Source organism: Danio aesculapii, chromosome 12 (genome assembly GCF_903798145.1).
Source record: "Danio aesculapii chromosome 12, fDanAes4.1, whole genome shotgun sequence".
NCBI lineage: Eukaryota > Metazoa > Chordata > Actinopteri > Cypriniformes > Danionidae > Danio > Danio aesculapii.
The window spans coordinates 19,558,735-19,586,275 of record NC_079446.1 but is presented as its reverse complement, the minus strand read 5'-3'; the positions used below and the strand labels follow the sequence as shown (position 1 = coordinate 19,586,275).

General features: G+C 36.4%; 1 protein-coding gene across 2 annotated transcripts in view; it reads right to left on the bottom strand.

The window, feature by feature from the left end:
- trrap (transformation/transcription domain-associated protein) overlaps positions 1 to 27,541 on the bottom strand; it is a 185,343-nt gene that overhangs the window by 56,077 nt on the left and 101,725 nt on the right. For both annotated transcript variants that reach the window (XM_056469966.1, XM_056469967.1), the window contains exons 48-57: positions 26,670 to 26,791; positions 26,027 to 26,240; positions 23,041 to 23,220; positions 20,185 to 20,331; positions 15,082 to 15,201; positions 11,718 to 12,005; positions 11,312 to 11,449; positions 9,600 to 9,703; positions 9,249 to 9,384; positions 3,636 to 3,827 (exon numbers count right to left, since the gene is read on the bottom strand). In XM_056469966.1, the coding sequence (XP_056325941.1) occupies positions 3,636 to 3,827; positions 9,249 to 9,384; positions 9,600 to 9,703; positions 11,312 to 11,449; positions 11,718 to 12,005; positions 15,082 to 15,201; positions 20,185 to 20,331; positions 23,041 to 23,220; positions 26,027 to 26,240; positions 26,670 to 26,791 (1,641 nt within the window). The remainder of the gene's footprint in view (positions 1 to 3,635; positions 3,828 to 9,248; positions 9,385 to 9,599; positions 9,704 to 11,311; positions 11,450 to 11,717; positions 12,006 to 15,081; positions 15,202 to 20,184; positions 20,332 to 23,040; positions 23,221 to 26,026; positions 26,241 to 26,669; positions 26,792 to 27,541) is intronic.

Below are 27,541 nucleotides of genomic sequence, written 5' to 3'. Positions count from 1 at the left end.
ATTTACAGCATGATGGTTTACCATGCACACGATGAGTAGCTGGAGCCGTGATAATGAATTATGCCCCGTGAACGCACATACACACATCCAAAAACAATCCGTTCAATAGTAATGCCTGGTTTACAAGATAAATGCCTCAAATCAGTCTATAGACTTACCAAATCAAATCCCCCCCACCCCAAAACAAAATAAATTAAGCAATACAATATTTTTCACAATTATCTGTTAATATCAGCTGATGGCACATTATAACCTTCATTCTGAGTGCCCATTCATCATGTAAATTTAATTTTCTTGCAGGTATTTAATCAAACACTATCTGATGGGGGAAAAGTAATTACGAGCCATTTTAAACTTGGTGGCGTTCTCACTCTCTCTCTCTCTCTGTCTGTCTCACGGCTCCTGTCTGCCTCTCCCGTCCATTCAAATCGCTCTTATTGGACTCGGATTTTCTGTATGCTTGTATCAGGGAGTGCAGGTGTAAACAGATTCAATTATCAGGAAATTCAATTATCACTCAAGTCAATGGCTTTGGGGCAAAGACTGCATTACTGAATGGACGACAACAGCCAGTGAAGAATGGCCATTATTACATGCCAACAGCATGCATCGTTCTTTACTCACAATAAGCTTGAGCTCAAACAGGGTAAATGTATAGACTTTATATGCCGTTTTGTAAAAAATGAAATAAAATAAAAAATAAAAACCCCAATTCTGAATATCACAAATCATGTTTTCATTGTTTTCTTCATTGAGGAGTAACTGAAATATTCATTTGAACTTAAAGGGCACCTATTTTACCCCTTTTTCAAGATTTAAGATAAGTCTTTTGTGTCTCCAGAATGTGTCTGTAAAGTTTCAGCTCAAAACACCCATCAAATTATTATAGCTTTCAGAATATTGGAATGTTCTGCTTTGAACACTATATAGCTGTTTTTGTTAACTGATCCTTTAATGCTAGTTCTCCTCACCCACCGTTCCCATGTGCCTGTCAGAGTGTGCCTCAATCTCCGCCTCAACTGCGTCAGATAAACAGCAGAGTGACAGACATGAAGGAAGCAGATCTCACGTAACGTTTGTGTGAAATACTACAGTAAGAACTTTCACAATGATCATTTGATGTATTTATTGTGGAGTTAATTCAAGTCTTTCCATAACGAGTCACACACAATGTTGTTACAAAGTTCAAGCATGTACACACACACACAGTGGGTGTGTCTAACTTTGCATTGTTTTACAGAATACACGTTAATATTCACTGCTATATGCACATCCATTATGTTAATGTACAAAACCTGATTTAACGTCCACAAACCGGGATTGAAGCATCTTCTTTTATAACTGTACTGACATGTGGCTGTGGTGATAACGTAAAGACGGTAAAATCGCTGTAATTTATTATAAACATGCACTGTTTTAAACACATTTCAAACTTGTAAAACTCATTCTTGATCGCATTTGATGACTGATGATCGCAGAGTGCTGAACAGATCTTTTATTCCCGGTTGCTTTGCACACGTCCTGTCTTGTTGATATGATTATACTCGTTACTATGGAGACATGTTAATATGAGGCTATCAATCAAATGGATGAATAGGAAAACCGCACTCTTACGTCACGTTGCGGTGGGCCTTAAAATGGGAGGGTTTTGGGTCCTATTTTAACGTCAGGAAGTTTCAAAAAAGAGACTTGTTGTCTTCATATGACTCCAATATGACTGTGAACACACTATACCTACACACAGTTCTGTCCAAACAGCTTAAAAAGATGATTTTCATCATAGGTGCCCTTTAAAACAACAAATTTAAATTAATAAAATGCTGAAATATTAAATTGTTCCCGTGTATGATGCAAAGTATGTCTTTTTTGTTTAAACTTGTAGAAGAAAAACATCATTCTTAAATTATGAAGAACTGATTGGTCATCACTGACTTGGGAAACATCAACATTTTTCAAATTAACTTTTTAGTTCAACAGAACACAAACACACTCAGAACAAATATAGAGTGTGCAAATAATGCATGATTTTAGAATCTGGAAGTGACGTACTTTTTTAAACAAAAAAATTTTAAGTACTTCAGAAATAAACTTTGCCTTTTGAAGTTAATTTTTGTTAAGGCTGTGCGAATTGGGTAAAAAATATCTAATTGCAATTGTTTTGACTGATTTGCGATTTGATTTACGATTTAATTTTCAAGTCAAGCTTCAGCTTCATAATCTGTAAGCCATGGCAACAATTCTGCGACAGCTCTTAAAATTTACCTGTTTTTGTTCAGTGTCTGTGATTTTGAAACCAAAATATTCCCCACTTACAAATTCAGCAGACGACATAATCCTCCTTGTCAGCGCCTTCCGATTGGTTTTCTTTTTTTGTTTTTATTGTGGCCTTAGTTCGGTTGTGCAATTTTGATTGAGCAGAATGAAAGTGTGCTCACTCATTTGGCTAGCAAGGCAGTCACACACAGCTAGGGTCCGTCGTTTAAAAAAGTAAATAAGCACATTTTGAGGGCACAATATCTTACCCAACATATTTTGCTACCAGTGTAAATTTTAATGTGGAGTAGTGTGATATGAAGCTGTAATATCTCCATAACCTACCTAATCCCTAACCCCAACCTTAGAACCATTCAAATACAGTGTTGATAGCATAATCTGACGGGTAGGATAAAATGTCAGGACACAGGCAGTCACGCATTTGCTCTGGGCGAGGGAAATTAAATAACACATCTTTATTTCAGATTGCAGCCTCTTGCAATTAACTAATCGAAATATTTCAAATTGCGATTTGATTAATTGCACAGCCCTAGTTTTTGTCTTTTTTATTAAAACATTTAGTCACCTCATTTGTTTTTATTTATTTATTTATCCAAGATTGTAATTACATCTACCGTATCCAACTCTTCAATCACGCAGACCACAGAACAGTCAACCATTACCCCTGACACCAAATTTGGTGTAATCCCAATCTCCAACAACAACGCCTCATTTCCTCAATTTGGCTTTCACGTTTGCCATCAGCCCACAGCTGAGCTCAAGAGTTGCCTCTAACAGTGCTCTGAGGCTGCGGTGCGTGGACAGCTCTCACACATTACCCTAATCTACACGCACACATCACCTCAGCTCTGTCCCATTGTGTGCTCTGCCTGATTATGCGTGTGGTAGTCAGGAGGCTGATCTTTGCGCTGAATATTAATACAAGCCGCCTATTGTGCGCCACAATGGTGCAGTCAACACTATCTCAGCCATTTTAGAAAGGGCCAAAGGGGAGGAAGAGGGAAGAAGGGACCAGGTCTGACAAAAGAAGAAATGATATTGTGCAAAAACGCAGAACAAAAAAAAGACAATTATAAGAAAAGCGTGTGCTTTAACCATTCTCTTCTGGGTTTGTATAAAGTGGCACACACACATGTGAAATGAGTTTGCCCGAATATCCCGCTTGTCAGCGGTGAAATCTGACCAGATGTTCTGCTTTTAAGGTGCCATCATTTAAAATTGACAATCAATTTAGATTGGATCGCTAGTGGTGCTCTGATTGAGTTATTCTGCTTGGAAAAAAAAAAAAGAAAACAATTATATTACAGCTGGCGAACGTCTGGTTAAAGGGTGTTTGTCAGCTCACAAACTGACGTCCTCACCTGCAGCAGGGGTGTGTGGACGTGAGAAACGATGTGTGGAAGTCTCCTCCATTCTCTGATGGCCAGGCTGCTGGCCATCTCCACCAGCCGCTCGATGAAGTTGAGCTGCTGCTCCTCAGGGTGACATATGGCCAGGTAGCCACGATGCATGTTCACCTTCCAGGCCATCTCCTTCGGACAGCTCAGCTCTACCTGATGAACAGAAAATCACCACTGTAATAAGACATACTAGCATTTAAAGGTTTACAGCCTGTAAAGTTATTATTATAAATTTACTACTATTATTTTTAACCATTTTAACATGTCTGTTTTCAACGTTTTTAGACCAAAACTAGACAAATATGGGCCGCTCGCATATAGGGATGTAACAATTGACCGGATACACGATTCGATACGATTCATGATCCTAATCTCACAATGTGATTTAGCCATGATTTTTTTACAAAATTATTTGAAACAAATTTAAGGAGAGCTAAATTGCTATTTTTAAAATAATAATAAAAAAATTATAATCCAAACTAAAGAAGACTCATTAATATAAACAAACTAAAACTGTGACTGTGCTGGGACTTTACATATTTAAAAAGAAATTTCAGCATATCTATGTTTTCTGAGGTCTTTGCACATTTACAATGTCCCTGCTGAAGAAAAACTCTTTCACTGGAGACTGAGATGGCCGGTGTGGAGAGGAAAGCCTTTCCTGAACCAAAGAGCAGTATGTACAGAGGTGGTCAATAGGCTCTCTGCTCCAGGGGACTGGCCACTGGCATAAAATACTGATTCTAAAATGACAAATTATATAGTAGCATAGAGACAGGAGTTGAACATGATTATGAAGGTGAATAATTAATATTACTTGTATAATTAATTAGTATAAATATCAGTGTGATATATTTAAGAGATAATCTTGAACATTTTTAAATATTCAATAAAAAAAAAAAATTATTAAAATATGCATAAACTATTTTGAAAAGGAGAGGGTAAAACTAATTTAATACCTGCTTCTGTAACAGAACAACTTTCTCTTTAAGTGTGAAAAACATCTTCACACTTTCACTATGAAAACACTGATGCACCGTGTGATCTCTGTAGCACTCATCAGAGCAAGCGGAGCTGCAAGCGGAGTCTGCTTGGTTTGGCTTATTAATGGTGACAGTAGTTTTTCCCCGTGCTGACAATTTATGTGCATCATATTCGTTGTTCTGTTAGTGTAGGTAAGCGTCTTTTCGCAGTATTTGCACAGGTTTGTGCTTTGTCTGGCACACTTCACCGCTATCATTTTACTCTGCCACCCCACCTCTTGCTCACCGCTGATTTGCAGGTAAAGCGAGCTTGCACCTGTAAACACAGCGCCCTCTCTGTTCAAAAAAATGTATCGCGATTCATTCAACATTTCTAATGATTTAAATCATCACATATTTAAATCATATTTAAATGGCTCACGGTGAATCGTTACATCCCTACTCACATAGCAAATTTTTTGCACGTGCAAGTTCGATATTTCCAGTGAAGGCACGCGGTTGGCACGCGCATATTGAGAGTGAAACAATCACGTATTCTAGGCGCACCTAGTTGAAAACATCTCAACTTTTCAGAATGCCAAGAGTGCATCACAAGTCACGTAACAAGAACTGACCAATCATCTTCATACTTGTTATGGAATATAGACATTTCATGTATATTCTCCTGCTAGTTGACCTCTCCGGCTATTCATTCACTCATTGTCCAACTGCTGTCCACTTTCTCGACTCGAGTGTTCCCGCTAAATTTAAATCTCAAATTTCATTAGCCGCTGAGTGGAATGACAACCCAAAATGTAAGTTGCACAAAAATTGTATGACTTTTTTTTTTATTGACATCGATTTACTATTAGCAGTTCTGTCAACACAATAAGAAAAAGTGTCACAGAGAAAAAATAAATGAATACAATATTGTTATCTCATATTCCAAGTTGAATGTCCTTCAAAGAAATTTTGCTCTGTCATATTTTTTTCTGCTGTCACTCATCGACAATCTGACTGTTCAGTTTGAGGGCTGTTATGCTGCATGCACAGTCGAAAGCAGAAAGCAGCACTAGTCCATCCATGCACAGTCTATACAGTCCAGAATAGAGGTTGTACATGTGATTGATTTGAATGAGTAATGAAAAGCCTCCACAACTCAAGACTGAGTGCTCGCAGTCTGCTGTTTGTGCTGTGGAGCCAGGTGAAAGTATAAATCCAGCTTAAAGCGCAGATATGCTTTTCTAAAAGGATGTTGAATGTGGGATTACCTAATGTTGACCATCCGCTCCCATTCAAATTGTTCCAGAGATCTGAGTATCACAGCATTTTATATGGTCATTTAATCTCACATCACAAGAAATCTGGTCGGGTCCCACAGTTACCCTGTTAGAGCAGTGTGCATGCCTTCTCATCTACATGCTCTATCCCAGGGTTCTCAAACTGACGGCCCGCAGGCCACTTGCGCCCCCCGTCCTCCTCCCTCTGGCCCACAACTGATATCAAAATGTAACGAGATTCGGTCAAACAAAACATATTTAAATCACTATTATTGTTGTGCAGTTGCATAGCCACTTGTGATTTTGACCCCCTACCTACCGGACATTTAAGTTACTGTACTATATACTCTGGTTACTTTCGGTTTTACTCTCAGCATGCAGTAACGCACATGCAGATTATTTCTGGGGCTGATTTAAAAGTTAAAATTTATGTCCGTAAGTGCTCTATTTTATTAAAGCTGTTTTGTAATTTTTGTAAATATTCAGTTTTATACCGCCTGTATTTTGTTGTGCAAACCTCTTCATGGCTTACACGTTATGCGGGTGGTGTAAATATGATCTTTTTGCTAATATTCAATTCAAATTGTCTCATTATTAGATTTTTCTAATATGCATATAAAGATTTGTATAAAAATGTACACTAGTAAAATTTAACTGCTGGCTGAATTGAACATGTTAAAGTAAATGTGAATACATACACACTTTTCCCCTCTTTGTTGTAGTTTTCCAAAAAAAAAAAAAAAAGATAATAGTATTATTATTATTAAGCCTATTATTAAATTGTAGTTTTTAATAGCAATTTAAACTACACCTTCAATATGTACAAGAAACAAAAAGGAGCTTTGATACTCTAAATCATGTTATGTGCTAGAATGTTAAAACAGCCCTCTTATGGATTTTCAGACTCTGGAAAGGCCCCCCGCCAATTTGAGTTTGAGCGAAGTGATCTCCACTTCATGGCAAACTCAAACTCTGCCAGCTTTACCAATTCAAATTTGTATTATTAAATCAATGGAGGTAAACATTACATGTTATAAAGAGCAGGAAGTTATTTCTATTATCATTATTTTAAAATTATTATTACTTCATTTTAAAATAGCAAGTAAGTTGTTATTTGACTAAATAGATTTTTTTATCTTACAAAGAATTGTGCAGCAGATGACATTTAATAAAAAGGGCATTTGTCCATTTCTAAATTGTCTAAACAATTTTTTTAAATAGTGAACAAATAACGCAAAAAAAAACAATAACGCAATGTGAGACCAGTATTGGGAATAGTATCGAATCCCCACCAAGCAGACATACGCAGATATCACCATTACAACTCACCATTCGCAGGTAAATGATTTTGACAGTGGCTGGTGCTTGTTTTTATGCTCATGACATTAACAAGGCGCATTCTAAAACTCATTTTCATATACTCAATTACATGTCTAGAAACATTTTTCAACTATGCAAAAACTGCATTTCTTAATAAAAATACAAATTTCAATGAATCAACCAAACAATCTATACATATATTTAAGTGATTCAAGATTTTATTTTTAATAACAGAACTTGGGATCCATTTTAGTGACCATTTCTTTTAAAAGCCTCATCCCGATCTTAGCTTTAGCTTGCTATAACATCTAGTTTACTTCATGTTCATCTGATCAGCCTGTTCACTAATGCAGCAACCCTAATAGGTGGTCATAGAGAGAATAAAAAGTCTGTTTGTTGGCATTGTGCAGTGTGACTACGTGGAGAGATTTAGACTCTCCGGTCAGTGTGTGCTTATCACAGCCGACATTTCATAAATAACCCTGCGTCAGGACTGGCCTTATCCACCCGCCTTTAATTGAAAGCGGGGACATTTAAACTTCCTGAGAGCAACTGCTGCTGCCAAGCCGCCTCCCCTGGAACGGAGAAAACAAATCACTTCCCAGCAGATGTTTGAGCAATTATTCAAGCACGTATCCGTAAATATTAGATGCAAAGTGAACGGAGAGGGAAGGAGGAGGAGGAGTGGGAGGGCTGCTGGGCTGGACAATTTAATTAGGTGTCACCTTAGGACAGAAACCTGAATGGATTCGTTCCAAGTCTCCTTGAACAAGAGCCAAGAGTATTTATAATGTGTCCGGCTCCTATCACACACTTTTTCTACTTTGTTTTAGAAGTGAAGCCCATAAATTACCCACCGACAGCAAGGCTACAACTCTGAACACTCATAAACAATTCGGCAAGCCCAGTTAGCGTGTTACTTTCTGCATAATGCACAAAAGTGGGCCGTTTTCACATTAAGCAATATGGTGAGACTCCAATGATGATTTGAGGTGTCACAGTCAATTCATAACTGTGGTTCGAGGTTATCTACAGTAAATGAACTGGAAGTGTGTGCGTGTGTGCATGCGTGCGTGCGTGCGTGTGTGTATACAATTTAATGCAGAGAATCTGGCCAAAAGTACACAGCCCCTAAAGTGACATTTGGGGGGAGAGGGTTGGGGGGGGTACACATCTCGTGCACATGCAATACAGAAGTTGTGAAGTTGTGCACACGTGAAACTATGTCGTGTGCATTCGATATGTACATCTATGTCTAGCGCACGCAATATTTATGTAGTGTACACGTGATTCATATGTAAGCAATACAATACGATACACAATTTGATACGATACGCGAAAAGTCTTCATTAATATTGTTTTTTCCCATGTCACTTTAGGAGCTCTGCACATGTGATGCATGTGCAAGGGATACAACATGATACATGATGCATGATTTGATACAATATGCGAAGGTCTTCATTAATATTATTTTTGCCCATGTCTCTTTAGGGGCTCTGTACACGTAATACATATGTAAGCGATACAATATGATAGACTATACATGATACGATACCCGATAGTCTTCATAAACATTATTTTTGCCCATGTCACTTTAGGGGCTCTGTACACGTGATACATATGCAAGCGATACAATATGATACACGATACGATAGGCGAAAATCTTCATTAATATAATTTTTGTCCATGACACTTTAGGAGCTCTGTACACGTGATACATATGCAAGCGAAACAATATGATACAGGATACAATACAATACGCGAAAGTATTCATAAATATTCTTTTTGCCCATTTCACTTTATGCAAACTTTAGCCAATTTTTACCACTAAACAGTTTTAGCCATTACAGAAAATTTGCATTTTACATATTTAAAATGTAGCATAACCATTAACATATTTAAGTGACCATAAAAACAGTTATAATGCTACAACAATTATTTCAAATCCACATAACTTTAAACATTTCAATAAGTAATTGCCTAGGTGAGCATAATAATTACAGTAAGCTTACCTGCACTAGAGCCTCTTTCATAGCAGCCCAGTTGGACACTCTCCAGGCACACTCCAGAACAAGGTATGGGTTGTTGTGTCCTTTAGATTGTCCATACTCAGTCAGAGGCTCCCACTGGTTCAGCTCTTTAGAGCAGCTGAAAATAAAAGCAGTATTTTGGTTTATTATATTACATTATACACTTTCTGTATACTGGAATTCTAACGGAGGCTGAAGAATGTTCAGGAAATGTACGTTTATTGTTATTATTTATATATTTTATATAGCTTTTTTCTAAAGCGATTAAAAGAAAGAGTTAAGAGTTTAATTTTAGTCTCTGTTAGTTATCTAAACTGTGGTTATTCAACTCACCGGATCCAGTGATCTTCCCACAGCTGGTACTCTGGAAAGATGGCGGGTGAGACGTTGTGCTCTTTGCGTGCTTTCTCCATTGCTTTTTCATAGGTTTCTTGAGCCTAATGAGGATGAAACCAGCATTACAGTTTGCTTCATTTTAAGACATTGAAAGGATCACACTTTGGACTCTATTTCTAAAATGTCATGTTTTCAGTTTTAATGATGCACTGTTTTTATATTAAAATAATTAGGCATTTTAATAACCAAATATTTTTATTGAATTTTTAAAAAATATTTTTTTAGAAAAGCAGTGTTGTCTTATGTTTTCTTCTAAATTTGTTGTGATATGATATATGATTTAATACAAATTTATTTTAAATAACTGTGGTAATTAAAAGACACAAAAAATATTAATATCTTAAAAATGTAGTTTATTTTTTTAATGCATTTAATATTCACAAACGCAAGTGACTTAATTTAATACACTGCACTATTTTTGATACCCTAATTTTTTTCCTGGAATATGTAACTGTGTAACTGGCCTTCCCAAAAAGACAGTCAGACAGTTGTAGCTCATCCAGAACGCCGCTGTCAGGATTCTGACCAGAACCAGAAAATCAGAGCACATCACACCTGTCCTCAGGTCTCTACACTGGCTCCCAATTACATTTAGAATAGATTTTAAAGTATTACTACTTCTCCATAAGTCACTAAATGGCCTAGAACCTCAATACATTACATATATGCTCACTGAATACAAACCTAACAGATCCCTCAGATCATTAGGATCAAGTAAATTAGAAATTCCAAGAGTTTACTCAAAGCGGGGTGAATCCGCCTTCAGCTATTACGCCCCCCACTGCTGGAATCAGCTTCCAGAAATGATCAGATGTGCTCCAACAGTAGACACGTACAAATCAAGACTGAAAACACTTCTGTTTAGCTGTGCCTTTACTGAATGAGCACTGTGCTACGTCTGACAGATCGCACTATTGTGTCTTTCTTTCTTTTTCATTATTTTATAAGCTGTTTTAACACGTCTTAATCTGTTTTAATCATTTTTAATTCTTTTAATCATTTTTATTTTCTTGTCTCTTTTATTCTTGTTTATGTAAAGCACTTTGAATTACCATTGTGTATGAAGTGTGCAATATAAATAAACTTGCCTTGCCTTGGAATATAAGTATTACTGAAAATAATAAATATAATACCATTAATATCAAGTGTTTGAATAATTATATTTGTGTATTGTACAGTCCATTCCCACGTCTTCAGATTAGTTTCACTACAAAAATTAATATTTCAAAATGTAATAACATAAAAAATGCTATTTAATATTCACAGATAATATCAATTTAAGTGTACTGTCTTACTTTTAGCTTTGTGAGGAATGAGAAGCTTAATGTGTAAATATTTTTCCAACATCACTAGCCTTAGTTTAGCTTCGAATTCTTTTAAACCTGCTTTGAGGTGAGATGAACTAAAATACATGTTCATATTGTTTGCTAACATTTTGTTTTATCTAAAGCTACCAATTTAAATGTTACCAATTTGACATCAGCATTTTTTGCAATGGAATCTTGATTCAGCACAACTCATATTAAAGTGCAGCTTGTTTGGCATTGACATTATGTTCGATTTTCACAATTCCATCCGTATTTTCCACACCATGGAAATCACAAGGCCCTAAGTACATGCACGCTAAACCGATGGTTCCGGTTTCTCACCTGTTCAAAGAAGCCATGCTGTTCGTATGCAATGGCTGTGCTCGTCTCTGGGAACTTGCATCTCTTCTGCCACAGCCCAGCCCACATGTCCTCCTCCTGCAGTAGGGAGTAAAGCTCCGCCAGCGAGTCGAGGATCTCCTGAGGGAATACAAGAACACATCTTCAAAGAATATAGGGGACAAACACATCCATATTCAGAGGTGCCCCAATGAGACGGCTGCTTAGCATAAGCAGCTTGAATGCTGGGATACTTCAAACCCAAATCATTGACAGGTCAAAACAAAGCAGATTGGAAATTCAGCACACAAGTTCATTTTGAGCGACACTTGGTGAACCTTCACAAAGCAAAACTTCCTCCACCAACGACATCAATGACAACAAAGAGCGAAGAAGGGCATCGCTGTACCTGCTGCGGAGGAGTGATGCTTTCCTGTTCGTAGAACTCGGTGCTCTGTTTGGGTTTGATGTGCAAGTTGAGGCCTTTTTCAAAAGCTTGCTGCTCCAGCATCAGGGTGGAGCGTAACCAAAGGTTGTGGGTTTTGCCCAAGTACTTCAGCACACACGGTCTGATGGGTATGGGTGGCACACACTGGGACATGGCCTCCACGAAGCAGTTTAGTGCACTGGGTTGGCAATCTCTCTGAGCTTGGTGACTGCCGCTACATAGGAATGGACCCATCTCGCCTGACAGAGCCTGGAAAAAGTTCAAAATCAAGGATGTAAAGTACGTCAGTACACTGTTGGACAGCAGTTAACACAATATTGCATTTTGAATTTAGCTGGTTGTAGCTCAGTAACAAAAACATTTCTCCTATTTTTACATTTAGCTTACCTTTGTTGTCACTTAATGCTCTTAAAAATAGATAAATAAATACCAATAAAAGAACTGAATATCATAGATGAATGAAGCATTTTATGGAGGACTAGGAGTGCCAGTTAGAAATAAAATTAAGAATCAAACGATACATTTAATAATTGAATTATTAAAATGTGAATAAATAAAGCACTTCTGTGTCTCTGTATTCAAAAATGTATACAAATTAAACTGATTGATTTTACAAGCCAGGCTTAACTCAAATTGTTAGTTCACCATGTCACAGTGTCAACTAAATCCTCTTTTCAAATATGGGTGTTGTGTAAATATAATAAAATAAGTGTCTCTCCTAAAAAAAACACTGCTGCCACTGAAAAAAAAAAGTCAGACTTTATTTTAATGGTCCGTTTGTTGAATACAAGTTAAATTGCATCTACATGCCAAACAATTCTTATTAGATTATAAGTAGACTGTTAGGGTTGGGGTTAGGAATAGCGTAAATAAATATATTATCAATAAAATATTTATCAATAAAAGCATTTTAAATGATACATAAATATATGTTTTTTATTGTTTGATTAATCAGCGTTTTAAAATATGAAGATAATAAGTATTTAATTTTAAAATGGTCTATTTATACATTTAAAAGTTATTTTTAAGTGCATTGATTTATTGCCTTATTAAATGACATTTAAAAACACAATTGAAATAAACATTTAAATATGTATTTGTCCATTATTTATTCATTAAAATTGTGATTTATACACATTTTAATGCAATTCAAGATCAATTATTAATTGATCATTTGATTGTTCATTTTATTTCTAACCGGCACTCCTAGTCCTCCATATAGCATTTAGACGTTCTTAATTTATTAACATTCAATTCAAGTTTATTTGTATAGTGCTTTTTCAAATAATTGTTACAAAGCAGCTTTACAAAAAGTGCACATTATTGCATTACGATCAAATTAAGTAAAAATTACAATCAAATATAAGTTATTATATACAGACATAGTCAATCTGCAATTTTATTGCATATAAGTGATGTCTATGTGTACATGTTTAATGAATTGTATTTGTGTATTAGGTGTATGTGTTGTCCTCAATGGTTGGAATTAGGGCTGCACTATTAATTGAAAAAAAGAACACGATCTCGATTCGACCCTACACACAATCTTAATTCAGCTTTTCTACGATTCAGCCAATTATATTTTCAAGGTCAGGAGAGAAGCAAGGCAGTCGCACAAGTCTTTACCGCAACATTGACACCTTCAAATGGTGTTAAAAGTGTCACATACTGTATTTATAAGGTATAATTTACCCAAAAATGTCATTTCTGTCTTTATGTAATGATGTATTCGCGGCCGCAAAAACACACGTGAGCTGACCGCCAGCTGCTTGTTTACTTCTGAGAACCAGTGTTGCCAGATGTAGCTGACTGTTTCCAGCCCAAAACCAGCTGAAAAACCAAAAGGCACCGCCCAACAATCTGTAGTCTACACATAGGCCTAATATTATTATTGTTGTTTTACCATATATTTGAGAATTAACAATAATAATAGGCTAATCATATTAACCTTTATTTTACATTTACAGAATCGTGAGAAAGAATCGTGATCTTGATTAAGCAAAAAAAAAATCATGATTCACATTTTTGCCAGCATCGTGCAGCCCTAGTTGGAATCATCTGTTCAAAGGCCGCATACATTAACTATTTAAAAATAAAATATAAAAAAACTTCATATGTACTAATGCAATGTAAGAAAATGTATAATAATGAATACAAAAGTAGTGTAGGCCATTTTTAAGAAGCATCTAAAGTTTAATCGTTTAATTGTCCAACAAAAGCACTCCTGATTTATTTGACAAACTACATTTTGTAGACACTCTTTGTGCATGTGTGCGTGTCTGTCTGTATATATAAAAAACTGCTAAACTGACTTGCCATGGCATCTACTGTATATATAGATGCTCTCTGCTTCTTTTATCCTCATTTTAGGTTGCTTTGAATAAAAACATCTGATAAATGAATAAATGTAAAGTTGAGTAAATATAAAAATATAAAAAAGTAAATATGATTGTGATGTTATATTGTCATGGTTTTATTACATCTCAATAAAAAGATTGTTAAAAAAAATGAAATGCAGGTAATATCTTCAAGTAGTTTCTCACGCAGTGTATATTATTGAGCATTTGCTTTAGTTTTGTTTTTTAACAGTTTACGTTACATACAGAGTAACACTGCGTTGTTATTATTACAGAAAAAGTCTGGTGCAGTAAATATGTCCTAATGTTCCTTTATACCACCCACAAAAGCCATGAAGTGGAAGACTTCCATTTTAAATGTGTGTTGTAATAGTCAGCCTCAGACACTCCAAATTAAAGCTCTTTAATGAGAATTTTAATACTTAAGACATCTGGTCCATTAAACACTGATATTTGCATAAAAGGTTTAATTTCTGCTCATTAGCAAATGCCGCTTGTTTAAGTTCAGCAGCAGGGGCAGAAAGACAGCCCGCCGGAGCCCCCCACACAGGCAAAGGTCTCGAAGATGAGCGGACATGCAAAACCTCCGACACCATTAACACACATTTTGAATGCTGATTCTGCAGTCGTACGCATTTTTAGTAGTAAAACAGTCAGTCTTGACTAAATCCAAAGCAAAGGTCAGATCAAAAACCAGCAGTCATAGGCTGCATTTAGACAGAAAACGTTTAAGCAAAGTGTTAGCTCAGCACTTCGAAGACAGTGAAGTACACAAAAAAATGCTGGCTTCCATACAATTCCTTCATATTGCCCCAACACAAATTGATTAAGCGAACTTATTTGCATTTATGAATTTAAGTTGATTGAACGTTAAACAAATAAGTTATCTCCAAAAAAACCTTAAAAATTGTGTTGTTTCAACTCATTTTAAATAAGTAGTTTAAACAAGCTTTTTTGCATGTACTCACGTGCTGCTGGCGGTCCGACAGAATCTTCCAGAGGCGAGGGAAAAGCTGGACCCAGGTCTTCTCGGCCAGTGGGGTGGAGATGTGGCAAAGCTGAACCAGAGCATTTAGCAGCGCTCCCGTCTGATTGCACACACAAGAGACTCTTTTACTGATAGGCGATATATTGGCCATTAATCAACCCACATTTAGCCACTCGAGATTATCGTGTTGGCTGATAACAGTGCCAGCTTCAGCGATTAACACAAGTGCATCTTGTCTCAGTTCCAAAGTCTACCAGAAACTAATATTTATTGCAATAATGCACATTATTATCAACTGCATTCTAAAATATTTTGAAAATAAAATGGTTTCTACACACTAAAAACACTTGTACCTAAAACTCAACTATCACCACAATAAGTAGTGCAAGAGCTGCAAATCATAATTAATGGTTTGCTATTAGTAGGGCCAGACAAAATCTGCGGACATTTTTTGCTATTTCTGCTGAGAATTTTGTAAAAAAAATATGCGGATTTATGCGGAATGATTTTAGAAATATCAAAACTGAAAACTTACTAGACAGAAAAATCAACAAATTATAAATTTTAACATTTATTTAACGTTTACAATGCAAATTCAATTAGATCCGCTTATTTGGTAAACAAAGCAAGTCTCTCATATAATTGATCTACCAAAAGACAGAACACATTACAAACTGTTTTATAAATATATCATATGAGTATTTTAATATTACTATTTTTATATCATAATAATATTAGTGAAATGTATTTAAAAACTGAACAAATATACATTTACACACATTTAGACAAGTAAATACATAGTCTCAATGATGAATCTGCAGAAATATGCAGATTTCGAGCAGATTTCGTGTGGGCCTAGTTATTAACGAGAATACACCTACAAATAAAGCAACCAGTCACGTACACATTTAATATCACTTCAAAACTATTCATTTTAATAGTATTCTATATTCGTTTTTATTTTTTATTTTCTATTACCATCAACATATAGGATACATAGTTTTGAGACAGGGCTACAAAATATTGGAAAAAAAAAACCTGACATATATTGCGATATGAATATAATTTCACAAAAGATGACCTAAATAACTCGACTTTCGAATTCACACATCAGCGTAAAACAAACAATTTGCAAACATAGATGAATACTATTGCCGATTCGATGCATTGCAATATCAATGCTGAAACAAATATTGTGCAGCCCTATTTCACAGCATGTGTCCCTTTCATCGCTGCTTGCAGCTTTGATGTTAAGTTTTGCTGGCTGTCAATGTATTTTTTATTTATTTATTGAATAATTTTTTATATTTATTTCTTATTTTTTGTTGGTTGTTGTTTAATTACACCAAGTTAAACTGTATGAAAGCAAGAAATGTTGCTAAGTTTTATTTCCATTAATGTTCACTTTATTTACAAATGCATTTGTTAACTTACTAATTTATTCATTTATTTATACCGACACAAAAATACTTATAGATAGGGCTGGGCGATATTGCAGAAAAATTATCACGATATGTTTCATATAATTCGATATCAATAATTATTGAAGATTTAACACATATAGGAATATTAGTATTTTTAACCACTTTATTTTAATTTTACCAACATTACTAAGGCAAATAGTTTTAATAGTAAGAAACAAAAATATTTAAACAAAAAATCTGATTTCTTTAAAATAAAACAAATATAAGCGTTAAAGAGACTCTTAAACTTGATAAAATGTTAAAGTGTGCGCAATGATAAAGCGTAAATACTGAACAATCAAAGCAAACTTGAAGGTGTGAATAATAATGATACAGTAAACCTCAAACTCTGTCAAAAACACAAATTATGATAATCAAATCTGAGCTTTCAAGTAAAGGAACTAACCATCATTATTCAAATAAATACTGCAACATTACAAATTGTGAAGTTGAATGACTACATTACCTCTATGATAAAAAAATCTTTAAGATGGGGTGCTAGTGGCTGGGATGCACAAGAAAAGAAACCAAAAAGCCACTCTGGCGACATCTTTTTATTTACAATCTCTTCACTGCTGCTATACGGCACTCATTTTCATGTGTTTTGTTATTCTGACAAGTACGTGCGGGTGGATTCTTCAATTCTTTAGTTCTACTTTAATGAATTGTGGTGCGCTCGGGGCATTCGGAAAAGCTGTAAAATGCGTGCGGTTCACGTGCACTTACACCCTAAAGCTGCCTTTCCACTGCACATGACAAATGCCAGCCCAGAAGTCATTCATTTACAATGGAGAGTAATCCGAGAGCTGCATGGAGTTCCGATCATCTCCATATCAGTGTTCCAGTGCTGTCTAAGCAGGTCCGTGCACGCGAGATGAGTAATAGTAGTTTTTTCATTATTTTTTTGAATCAGAAAAAAGGTCTGTATTTAAAAAAAAACATTTCTATACATAGATGAGTAATAACAAGTACCATTTATTTAATGTTATCTCCACATTCCCTCCAATTTTTTTTAGAGGTCTATAAGTTTCTAGGTGTTCATTCAGTCAACCATGGTGTATGTGCGTAAAATAAAGGCTCTTGCTTTTTCACTCCTTTATTTCAGACACCACGTAAATCAGCTTCTCTCTCATGGTCCATGACAAAACTGAAAATTCGGTGCGACTACCACAAAGGGGCATATTCCGACAGTTGTGTCCAAATGTTGTGTGCAGTGGAAAGGCAGCTTAAGCTTATTGCCACTGCTTCCAAGGCGCGTGCTCAGCAGTCACATTTTAATAAAACCACAGCCTTCATACTTAAACTAAATACCAATTTTTTTTTGTGATATTGACAATGGGGTTTAGTCAATAAATATTGATACTGATTTTATCGCCCAGCCCTACTTATAGAGATAATTATAACATATTATAATCTTCACTTACTACACCAAACGCTCAAGGTTATTCAAGATTGTTCCTTTTCATAAGGGATCACTTTCAAATGTGTGACTGGTCATCACCTCTCGCCATTGAATAATTCTTAGGGCATGACTGCACGTAAAGGCTTGGACCTCTGACCACAAGAGGAATGGAGATGTTGGCATAAGGCAGAACTCAAATGAGCGTTATGCTTCCTGACAGCGGCTCTGGTGGGCAACGCAAGCAGGTCAGGGCTTTGAACTCCTCACTTCATCATTTATCTAAAGCCTGCTTGAGAGGTGCATATAAAGCAGAGCCGTGTCCAGGATTAAACAGAAATCAATGACGCTGTGACCTCAAAGCACTCAGAGACAGAATCCCATGTTGCCCTGATCAAACTCTCTTTAACAGAGACGCTTATGAGAGAGCAGCCAAATGAGAAAGAGCAGGTTAAAGATGAAAGAAGTCAAAACCAATGATGCATATTAAAGAGGTCCTATTACGCTTTTTCACTTTTTAAAAAAACAAATTTAGTCAGTGTGTGAGTGTGTGTATATATATATATATATATATATATATATATATATATATATATATATATATATATATATATATATATATATACACTCACCGGCCACTTTATTAGGTACACCTGTCCAACTGCTTGTTAACGCAAATTTCTAATCAGCCAATCACATGGCAGCATTTAGGCATGTGGACATGGTCAATACGATCTGCTGCAGTTCAAACCAAGCATCAGAATGGAGAAGAAAGTTGATTTAAGTGTCTTTGAACGTGACACTGTTTTTGGTGCCAGACGAGCTGGTCTGAGTATTTCAGAAACTGCTGATCAACTGGGATTTTCACAAAACAATATTTCAGATTGTGGAACATTCGATCAAGTCAGACAGGTAGGAAAGTCAATGGTAGAATGCTGGTGTAGTTCTAGATACATTAAAACTGACTCTGTTTAGTTTAATATAAATATCACTTATGAAGTTCAGTTCAGTTTAATGAGCTATATTCAGAAAAAGTGTTTTTCAGCCACCGATAAATTTCCTATTTTCACATATTACTGTATGTCCTTTTACATATGATTTCCTTTTACACCATTGATAATGTCATTTAATTAAAAATTGTATATTATATTATTTTATATATATAATAAAAAAACTTGTTCAAGTGTAAAACGAGATAAAAGGCCATTTAAATGCAAGCGCCATCAGGAGCAGCAGGAGAGCAACGAAACTCCATTTAAAAATACATAGACATGGCACATAACAATAGCATTTACCGAAATGTTTCTTATCTAGTGTGAAACCCATTTTACATTGTGTCTCAATCAAGCAGTGAACAAACAGGAAACAAACCAGATCTTAAAAGTGGGGAGTTTATATTCACAGCTGCAGTATATATACCCATGCCTAATATCCGCTAGCCAGAAAGTGTATATAAAACTTACTTTAATGTGTTATACGAGTAAAAAGTGGTCATAAACAAATATTTTCTCAATTCAAATGAGTAGTGGCTTAGACCCAGAAACGGTATTCCATATTCACAACTTAACAAGCAGATGTCATGACAGTTCATGACCAAGCTGGCTTATTCAAAATTAAAAGTCCCAATGCATATTGCCCATTCAGATAAGTGTAATTCAAACGTCAATGCTGAGGGACAATGCTAAACGTTTTTTATAAGTGTACAACACTAGAAAATGTAAATCATGAAAAACATGATTTAGGCAACAAAAAAAAAAAAGTGAAATGCCATGCAATATCTGTGCATGAATGTTTCCTCTTGATCAATATTTTCAGGGCCTGAATCCAGCTCAAATTGATTTTAACTTTACTGGAGCAATAAGAACTTTGGCATGGCAGTACTGAAACATGGTCTAAGCTGTTCACCAATCACAATGCATTGGAATAGTCAACCAATCACAACTCGTCTAGTTTTTGGATAACAGGACTTCATAAAGGCTGGGAAAAATGCAATCTAATAATGTGAAAAATAATGTGTTTCTCGAACCACTAAGCATGAGAGCATGTTCTAGATTTTTTTTAAAGAGCATAATAGGACCCCTTTAAACAATGTTCGAACCGCTGTATGACTTCTCCATGTGGCTCATTCTCACATATGTCCTTTACACATAACCAGTTTGCTTTTTAAAGTTTTGCTTTATTTTCACTCATGAGGATGGCATATGTTGAGGGTGTTGCTCACCTTGACCTCTCTCAGGGAGTCCAGGAACTTGTCGTGGCGGTTGGTAAGCATATGCAGCTGGTTGCCTGCATCTCTCTCTGCCTGCTCTTTGGTCTTGGGGAGGCTGGTCTGGTCTCCAGGTGCCAGTTCAATGTCAATCTCCACATCCTACAGATGAAGAGGTCAGAAAAACAGTAAATATGGGAAGTGCTTACTTGCTAGACCTACAACAAGCCTCTACAAACTCCAGACATTTGGAACTAAGATGAGAAAGCTAATTTTGAATGGCCGAATGAAGGATACAGATTTGAAAAGCAAATTTGAACTGAATTACAGCTAAAAGAAAATAATCAGAAAAACTTCAAATACATTTCAAAGCTATTTTATTTAACTGCTTTAAGTACAGCAAAAGCATTATGACATTATAAAATTGTGCTAATATTAGACATCAATAATAAATATGTACAGGATACGCATCTATGGAAAAACTTCAGATGACTTAAAAACTGTGTGTAAACTATGTGTTAAAAAAAAAAAAAAAAAAAAAAAAAAGGTTCTTTGTTTTTCAAACTACTACTGATATTTCTGCTATAATCTTAACTGCCTCTCTGGCTAAACCACTAACTGTACTCTCTCAAAAAAAAAAAAAAACTTTACTAATGCTTTGCTTCTTAGACTTTTACACACCTGAAACTTGTCTATAGCACTTATTCACTGCTGCTCTTATAGATGTGTAAATTACTTCCTTGTCCTTATTTGTAAGTCGCTTTGGATAAAAGCGTCTGCTAAATGACTAAATGTAAATGTAATGTGTGTGTGTGTATATATATATATATATATATATATATATATATATATATATATATATATATATATAAACTAGAGCATTAAAAATGTTAAAATATGTTTGCATATGGGACTGTCAAGTGATTCAGGCCTACTGGCGCAGAAACATATCTCAAATAAATAACATTTTTGGTCTGGACATGGATATAGACTTTGTCCTTTCTCCTGGGTTTTCCTTGCAAACTAATTCGGAACAATTATGAACAACGGTTGTTGTGCCTGTTAACTTTTGCTGCCAGGAAGAACATTTTGATGTCATCGATCAATGATAAACCCCCTTCCATGAAAGGATGGCATTCAATAAGTCAAGAGACTATTCCCCTGGAATATTTAGCATGTCTTAGCTACTCAACAACTGATACATTTATTCGCACTTGGTCACTACATTTGGACAATATAATCCTTGCTTTATGTGACATTTTGAGACTCTGAATGAAAATGTCTGTTTGGACATTCATTCATGCGTGTTCTGTTTTCATCAAATTCTCACTGTTCCTGCCATATTGTATTGTTTGTAGCATAATAGTTTATGGCTTTTGCCATATGTAAATTTTTGTATATGCAGTTACGTTCTGTATCAGGCATTTTATGTTTAATTAACATATATTTTCGATCACAAGCAGTGTGTTTAAACAAGAATGCAAAAAGGGTTGTAACACTCCGCAGCAAGACCATCGTAAAGGCACCACGTGCAAATATAGATTTCAGGCTACGCACACCGGTGCCGCAAGTCGGCGGCTGTTTGCGGTGCCCAGCTACGACTCGGCACACTGTTCATATTTCAGTCGCACCACAGAGCACCATCTGATTAATTTAATTTTAAATAACATGCGAATGTGCTCATCTGTGTCTACTTCCAACTGTCATGTGCGCGGTGCATTTGCTGTGACCCCCTTAAGGAGAGAGTCTGCTTTCACTTTGTGGATCAGTGACTGCAGGAAAAAGAACATTATGTTGGATGCCAATATTATCCGCACTAAAGCTATAAAGCTTTATCAACCTTTTGCTCACAGCGATGAATGTTTGCGCCCGAAAACAGGTTTTGATCTTTGATTTTTTAATTCTATAATACTAGACTTGTTTTTCTACAAAAGTTTGAACTTTGAGAGTGTTTAAACAAGAGAGAAAAGTGTGAAAATGTTAATGCCTGACTGAGAAATGTGTATAAAGTGTGTAGTGAGGGGTTTTACAGCCTTTAAACATTTAAAATAATTGTAAAAAATAAAGCTGACTACTTTGCGGATTTCCCCTGTCGCAGGTTATTTTAAAAACGTAACTCCCGCAATAAACGAGGGACCACTGTATATATACACTATAAAATTTTTAAAAGGTTTAAAACAAAGGAACCAAATAAATACTCCACTCTAGGGCTAAAAAATATATTGTTTGAGCATCGATATCGCAATCTGTGTATCTGCAATAGTCACATCGCAGGATTAGATTATTAAAGATTAAAAAAAAGATCTTATTTTTAATTTTTTGCACAATGACCACCATATTCCATTTGATTGTTCAATGTATGTACTTGAATATTGCTAGACTGCCCAGAAAACCATAAAGCACTGTTTATTTATTTATGCTTGTAATGTATTATAATTCATGCAGATGTGTAACCTCGCCGGTCCTACACCACCCAACCCGCTCCGAGCTGGGATAGAACTGGCAATTCTTTGCATGGGAGTTAGTTGCTCACTCTAACAAGAGGCTAAAGACCAAGGCCTTTAGAGTCTGTCGCTAGAGTACCTTTAGAGGTTAGAGGAGTGAGGTTTAACTGCACAGCACTTACTAGTACTACTTAATATATTAAAATTGCAATATATATTGGAGCAAAACAAAATATCGCAATGTCAGATTTTTCCAATATCGTGCAGCCCTACTCCATTCATCTGAATGCATACATCCCTTTAATGCTAATGCAATTAAACCTTCAACCTTTTAGAAGTTGATACCAAAGTTGGCTTAATTAGGCAATAAAGCCACAAAGGAGCATTTAAGTACAGATGTTTGTATACACAGAAAGGCACAGCTGACCTCCTCCTTGGTCTCGCTGTTTTCTCTCTCACGAGGTTCCTGTTTGATATGCGTTGCCATGGCGAAGGCTGCACGGTCATGGCTGTCGGCCAGGTTGATGACGTTGGTGATGGAGGGGAGCATGGAGCCCTGGCAGCTGGTGCCAATGGTGGTGTTCCTCTCACAGACCGCCAGCAGCAGCTGTGAAGCAGAGACGACAGAATCAAACTCTGAACTGCCACTAATCCTCAAACACACACGCAAACAGCTGCTCCTTCTGTCAGGATCACATCGCGTGGAAGAAAGTAGCTAACGTTCACACATAAATGACACCTCCATGAGCCAGCATTGTTTAACAGCTGCCAGTTTTTTGAACCACTAAGCATACGTGTGTCCAAATGCTTGACACAGGGTGTAGAGCTCCAGCGGTGAATGTTCTTCTACTTCATCACAGCAGAATGAATCGCGCACACATCCGCCGTGTGTAGGACAGCATTAATAATTGAAGAGCCAGAGTAGCATTGATTGTGGCAGAGATTGATGGATTGTGACCTGACTTGAGCAGGAGCAGCCAAAAAAAAAAAGCCAAAGCAGTTACATCATGGTGAATGCATTAACACTCAGAGAATAATTATCTAAAACCCAGCTGAAGTTTTGATGAAATCATCAAGGGGTCAGTTGTGACATTAAAATGATACAGATTGCAAGGTGCAATTAGCTCCTGTGTAACTTAATTTTGTGTATTAGGAAGAATTATTAATTGAACGTTTAAAACATCCTTACAGGTGGGATTTTTTTAATTATCAAAAAAGTGTTTTAGACCTATGCAATACAAAACATATGCAATCTTGACATTTAATCCCTAAAATAGTAAAGGAAAATGAAAAATGCTCCATATAAACAAATGTTTTACTCTTTGAATAATAATTGCTGTATACCATTTTGTCATGCTTTACATTAAGGCTACGTTCACACTGCAGGCAAATGTGGCCCGAATCAGATTTTCCCCCCTCATGTGACAGCCCAAACCGCATGGAATCTGATCTTTTCAGGTCAGATCTGTGCTACTTTCATATGTAGTCTTAAATCAGACACAGATCTGATGTTTTGCAATGCGACCGCAATGGGAACTGTTATGTCGGATTTCATGTAACTTTTATATAATCTTTGAGCAACATGCATCATCATTCTGTGCTGCAAACATCCTCTACTCCTTAGCAGCATTTAGGAACAGGATCTGTTCACACTGCAAATCTGATATTGGCCACAATGAACAGCCATGCAAAAACAATTAGATCTGAGAAAAAAATCAGATTTGAGCACTAAGCCTCGCAGTGTGAACGTAGCCTAAGTGGCCTTATTACATGGCTGTCTGGAATACTTAATTCTGATTTGTCAGTCACAACATTCCAAGTTATTATATTTCCTGATAACAACCGCTGAAACGAATAAATCAGGATCATCAGGGCACTTCAAATCTTCTTGACTGTTTATTCACACCTATATTTATATGTTTGTCTGCCACTCTGTTGTTTTTGACTTTTTGTGACTGAATAATGTATAGGTTAGTGTATGTTCCATTCAGTCGTTTTCATTTCTGTCAGCTGTTATGGCTCAGACAGGCTTTATTCTGCAAAAACAACCGCCTGAATGTACTTTATCCTGCTTGTCGAAATTAAAAATTAGACAGAGAACACTGTTGTGAGCTGTAATATTTTAATAATATTTTAATTTAATGCAAAGCTGACAGATACAAAAATGGCTGAATGGAGCATACACTAACCTAGACATTATTCAATCACAAGATGGCGCTAAAGTCAACAAAGGTAGCATGACAAACAAGCATTTAAATTTAGATGTAAAGTGAAGATAATTCAAGGAACCCAGATAAGTCTGTGTTATTAGTTTCAGAGGTTGTTATATGGGGAATAACATACCTTGGAATGTTTAGATTGACCAATCAAATCAAGTATTCCAGACAACCGTATAATAAGCTGTGATAACAACCGCCTGGATGTACTTTTTCCCTTACTTAACTACTAGGTACTTGCATAAAAAAGTACAACATCTTTGCATATTTAGCCTATTGTCTATATATTGCTTTCATTTAAAAAACAAACAAACAACAAACAACAACAACTTAAGACATAACCAGTGATGGGAATAACAGCGCTATAAATAAATGGTGTTATTAACGGCGATGCTTTATTCAGTAGAGTAATCAAATGAGTTACTGTTTCCCCTGTCACAACACCATTTCCATTACTGACAATAAAATGTGCGTTACTCTAATTGAAAACACCAAAAGGGTTTTCATGCCAGCTCCGTCTCTCTCAGCCGTAGGACCTCTCTTTCTCTTGTGTGTGTGTGTGTGTGTGTGTGTGTTCGGGGCGGGACACATAACCAACCAGCAATGATGATTGGTGTGTTTGTGATTGTGGTGTAACTGAGAAAGTGATGATTGGCTTAGATAGAGTACATTTGCATTGTTTGACAATCAGAGACAGAGTAGCACACACACAGTCAGCCGTACACACCAATGACCAGAGGTCAGAACAATGGAAAATTCAACAAGTTCAAAGCTAGCTTTTGCAAACTGGAAATAGAAGCACTACTTTTCCCTTAAAGTTCTAAAAAATTAATTGTGCAACTATAGTAATGTTAATATGTATAATATGAGGAATTTTATGGTTGTTCCTCGCATTGTCCCACAACAACATTAAAATAGTGTAAATTAGCATATAAGGCTTTATATTTATTTTATAGTCATTTGAAAAATTTGATTTTTTTTAAAGTTACCCAATAGTAACTTTCCCAAGAAAGTAGTTACTTTTATAATTATGCAAATCAGTTACTAACTCAGTTATTATTTGTGAGAAGTAACTAGTAACTGTAACTATAATTACTCTTTTAAAGGAATGTGCCCAACACTGGCCATAACCAATGACTACACTAAATTCCATAGCAAATGAAAAATGTACCCTATCCTATGTGTTTGTGTCTGTACCTCAGTGCACTGCTTGATCCAGAAGTGGCTGCCCATGGATTCCCAGTTCTGCGAGCAGCAAATATACAGAAGCCTCTCGTACACTCGCCGCTTCATTGAAGCATCAAACACCTCGAAAAATTTTGCTCTGATCAGCGGCTGAGTGCACCGCAGCCCTGACAAGAACGCTGGCTCCAGCTTGGACGTGATGTCACTTCCAGAGAGGTTATCATCTCTGAAAAAAATAAAATAAAATCCCATTAAGAAATGCAATGCTGTATTTACATTAAACAAATAAATAAATTCCCAGTGTAAACTAAGGCAGCAATGCGATGCTGTATTTCCCTTCAGAGACAGCATGAAATGCGGCATGATTATAAACAACATGGTGGGTCTTTAGAAAAGCAAAGCTACTGGGGACTGCATGTGTCAACTATAGCCGTGATTTGGGCCAATGTGTTCTCTCCAGGATAAATTGCTGTCAACACTGTAGAAATACACTCTTGCACAGGGTGATGGTGGGCTCTAATGCCTCTTGCCCCTCAGCCGTCAAACACCCCCAGTCTCAACTTTAGCAATCAAAACAGGGCCTACCACCCACCAGCCGCAGTACTGTTGCTAATGGCAATGGATGGAGAGCCCCGTGATTAATCGGCGTAATTACCTGTAGACATAATTAACGAGGTCCAGGAACTGGGCATTCAATTCAAGGTCGTCAGGAAAGCGCTTCTCAATGTAGGTCATCATTTTCACAAGCAAAATGGACTTCTCCCTTGGATTGGGCACCTAAGAAAAAGAAACGAAGACAAAGAGGGAGAATAAGACAGCGGAATGGAAAGAGGAGGAGAAGAGAGGTGAAGAGGAGGAGGAGGAGAGGGCTGAACAGATTGATACAGTCCATTTATCTTTCATCTATCAGGAGAGCCGTGCAGCACCTTTGCTCGGCTCCTTTTTCTCCCTGTCTGCTCTCTCGCCTTGGGCTAACAGAACAGACACCTGGGTTCAGCTGTCCGGGCCACAGCGCACTGAATACACAATGCCTCATTTACAGCTGGATAGGCTTTGAGCTTAAATGTTTAACGCGGGGCGATTCGGGGTTAACGCGAGGCTGGTTTACTGTTGCGAGGTTAGAAAGTTTACAGAGTTGGAACTCATGTAATTACACAATAATGCATTAAAACATAAATGCATAAAATATGAATCAGGTGAAGCCTTTTGTTGTTCATTCCACTGAAAGATTTTGGTTCCATAAAAACATAGCCTTGCTCGTTTCTCAATCAACTTTGGAGTCTGTAGCTATATTTCCATTCAAAACTGTGAATTAACTTTAAGAGCAAAACTGGAATATCACTTAAAAAATGTGCAAATAAAGTGATTTAAAGTGTTTCCATCCAACGAGTTAAAGCGAACAAAATCGGAACTTCCTGATTATCTGGTGCCAAATATCAACAGTAAAAATTGAATTCGCTGCAGTAGAAGAAGCTGCATGAATCTTTTCTTCATTTAAGAAATGACTTGCACCTCAGAAGGCAATCC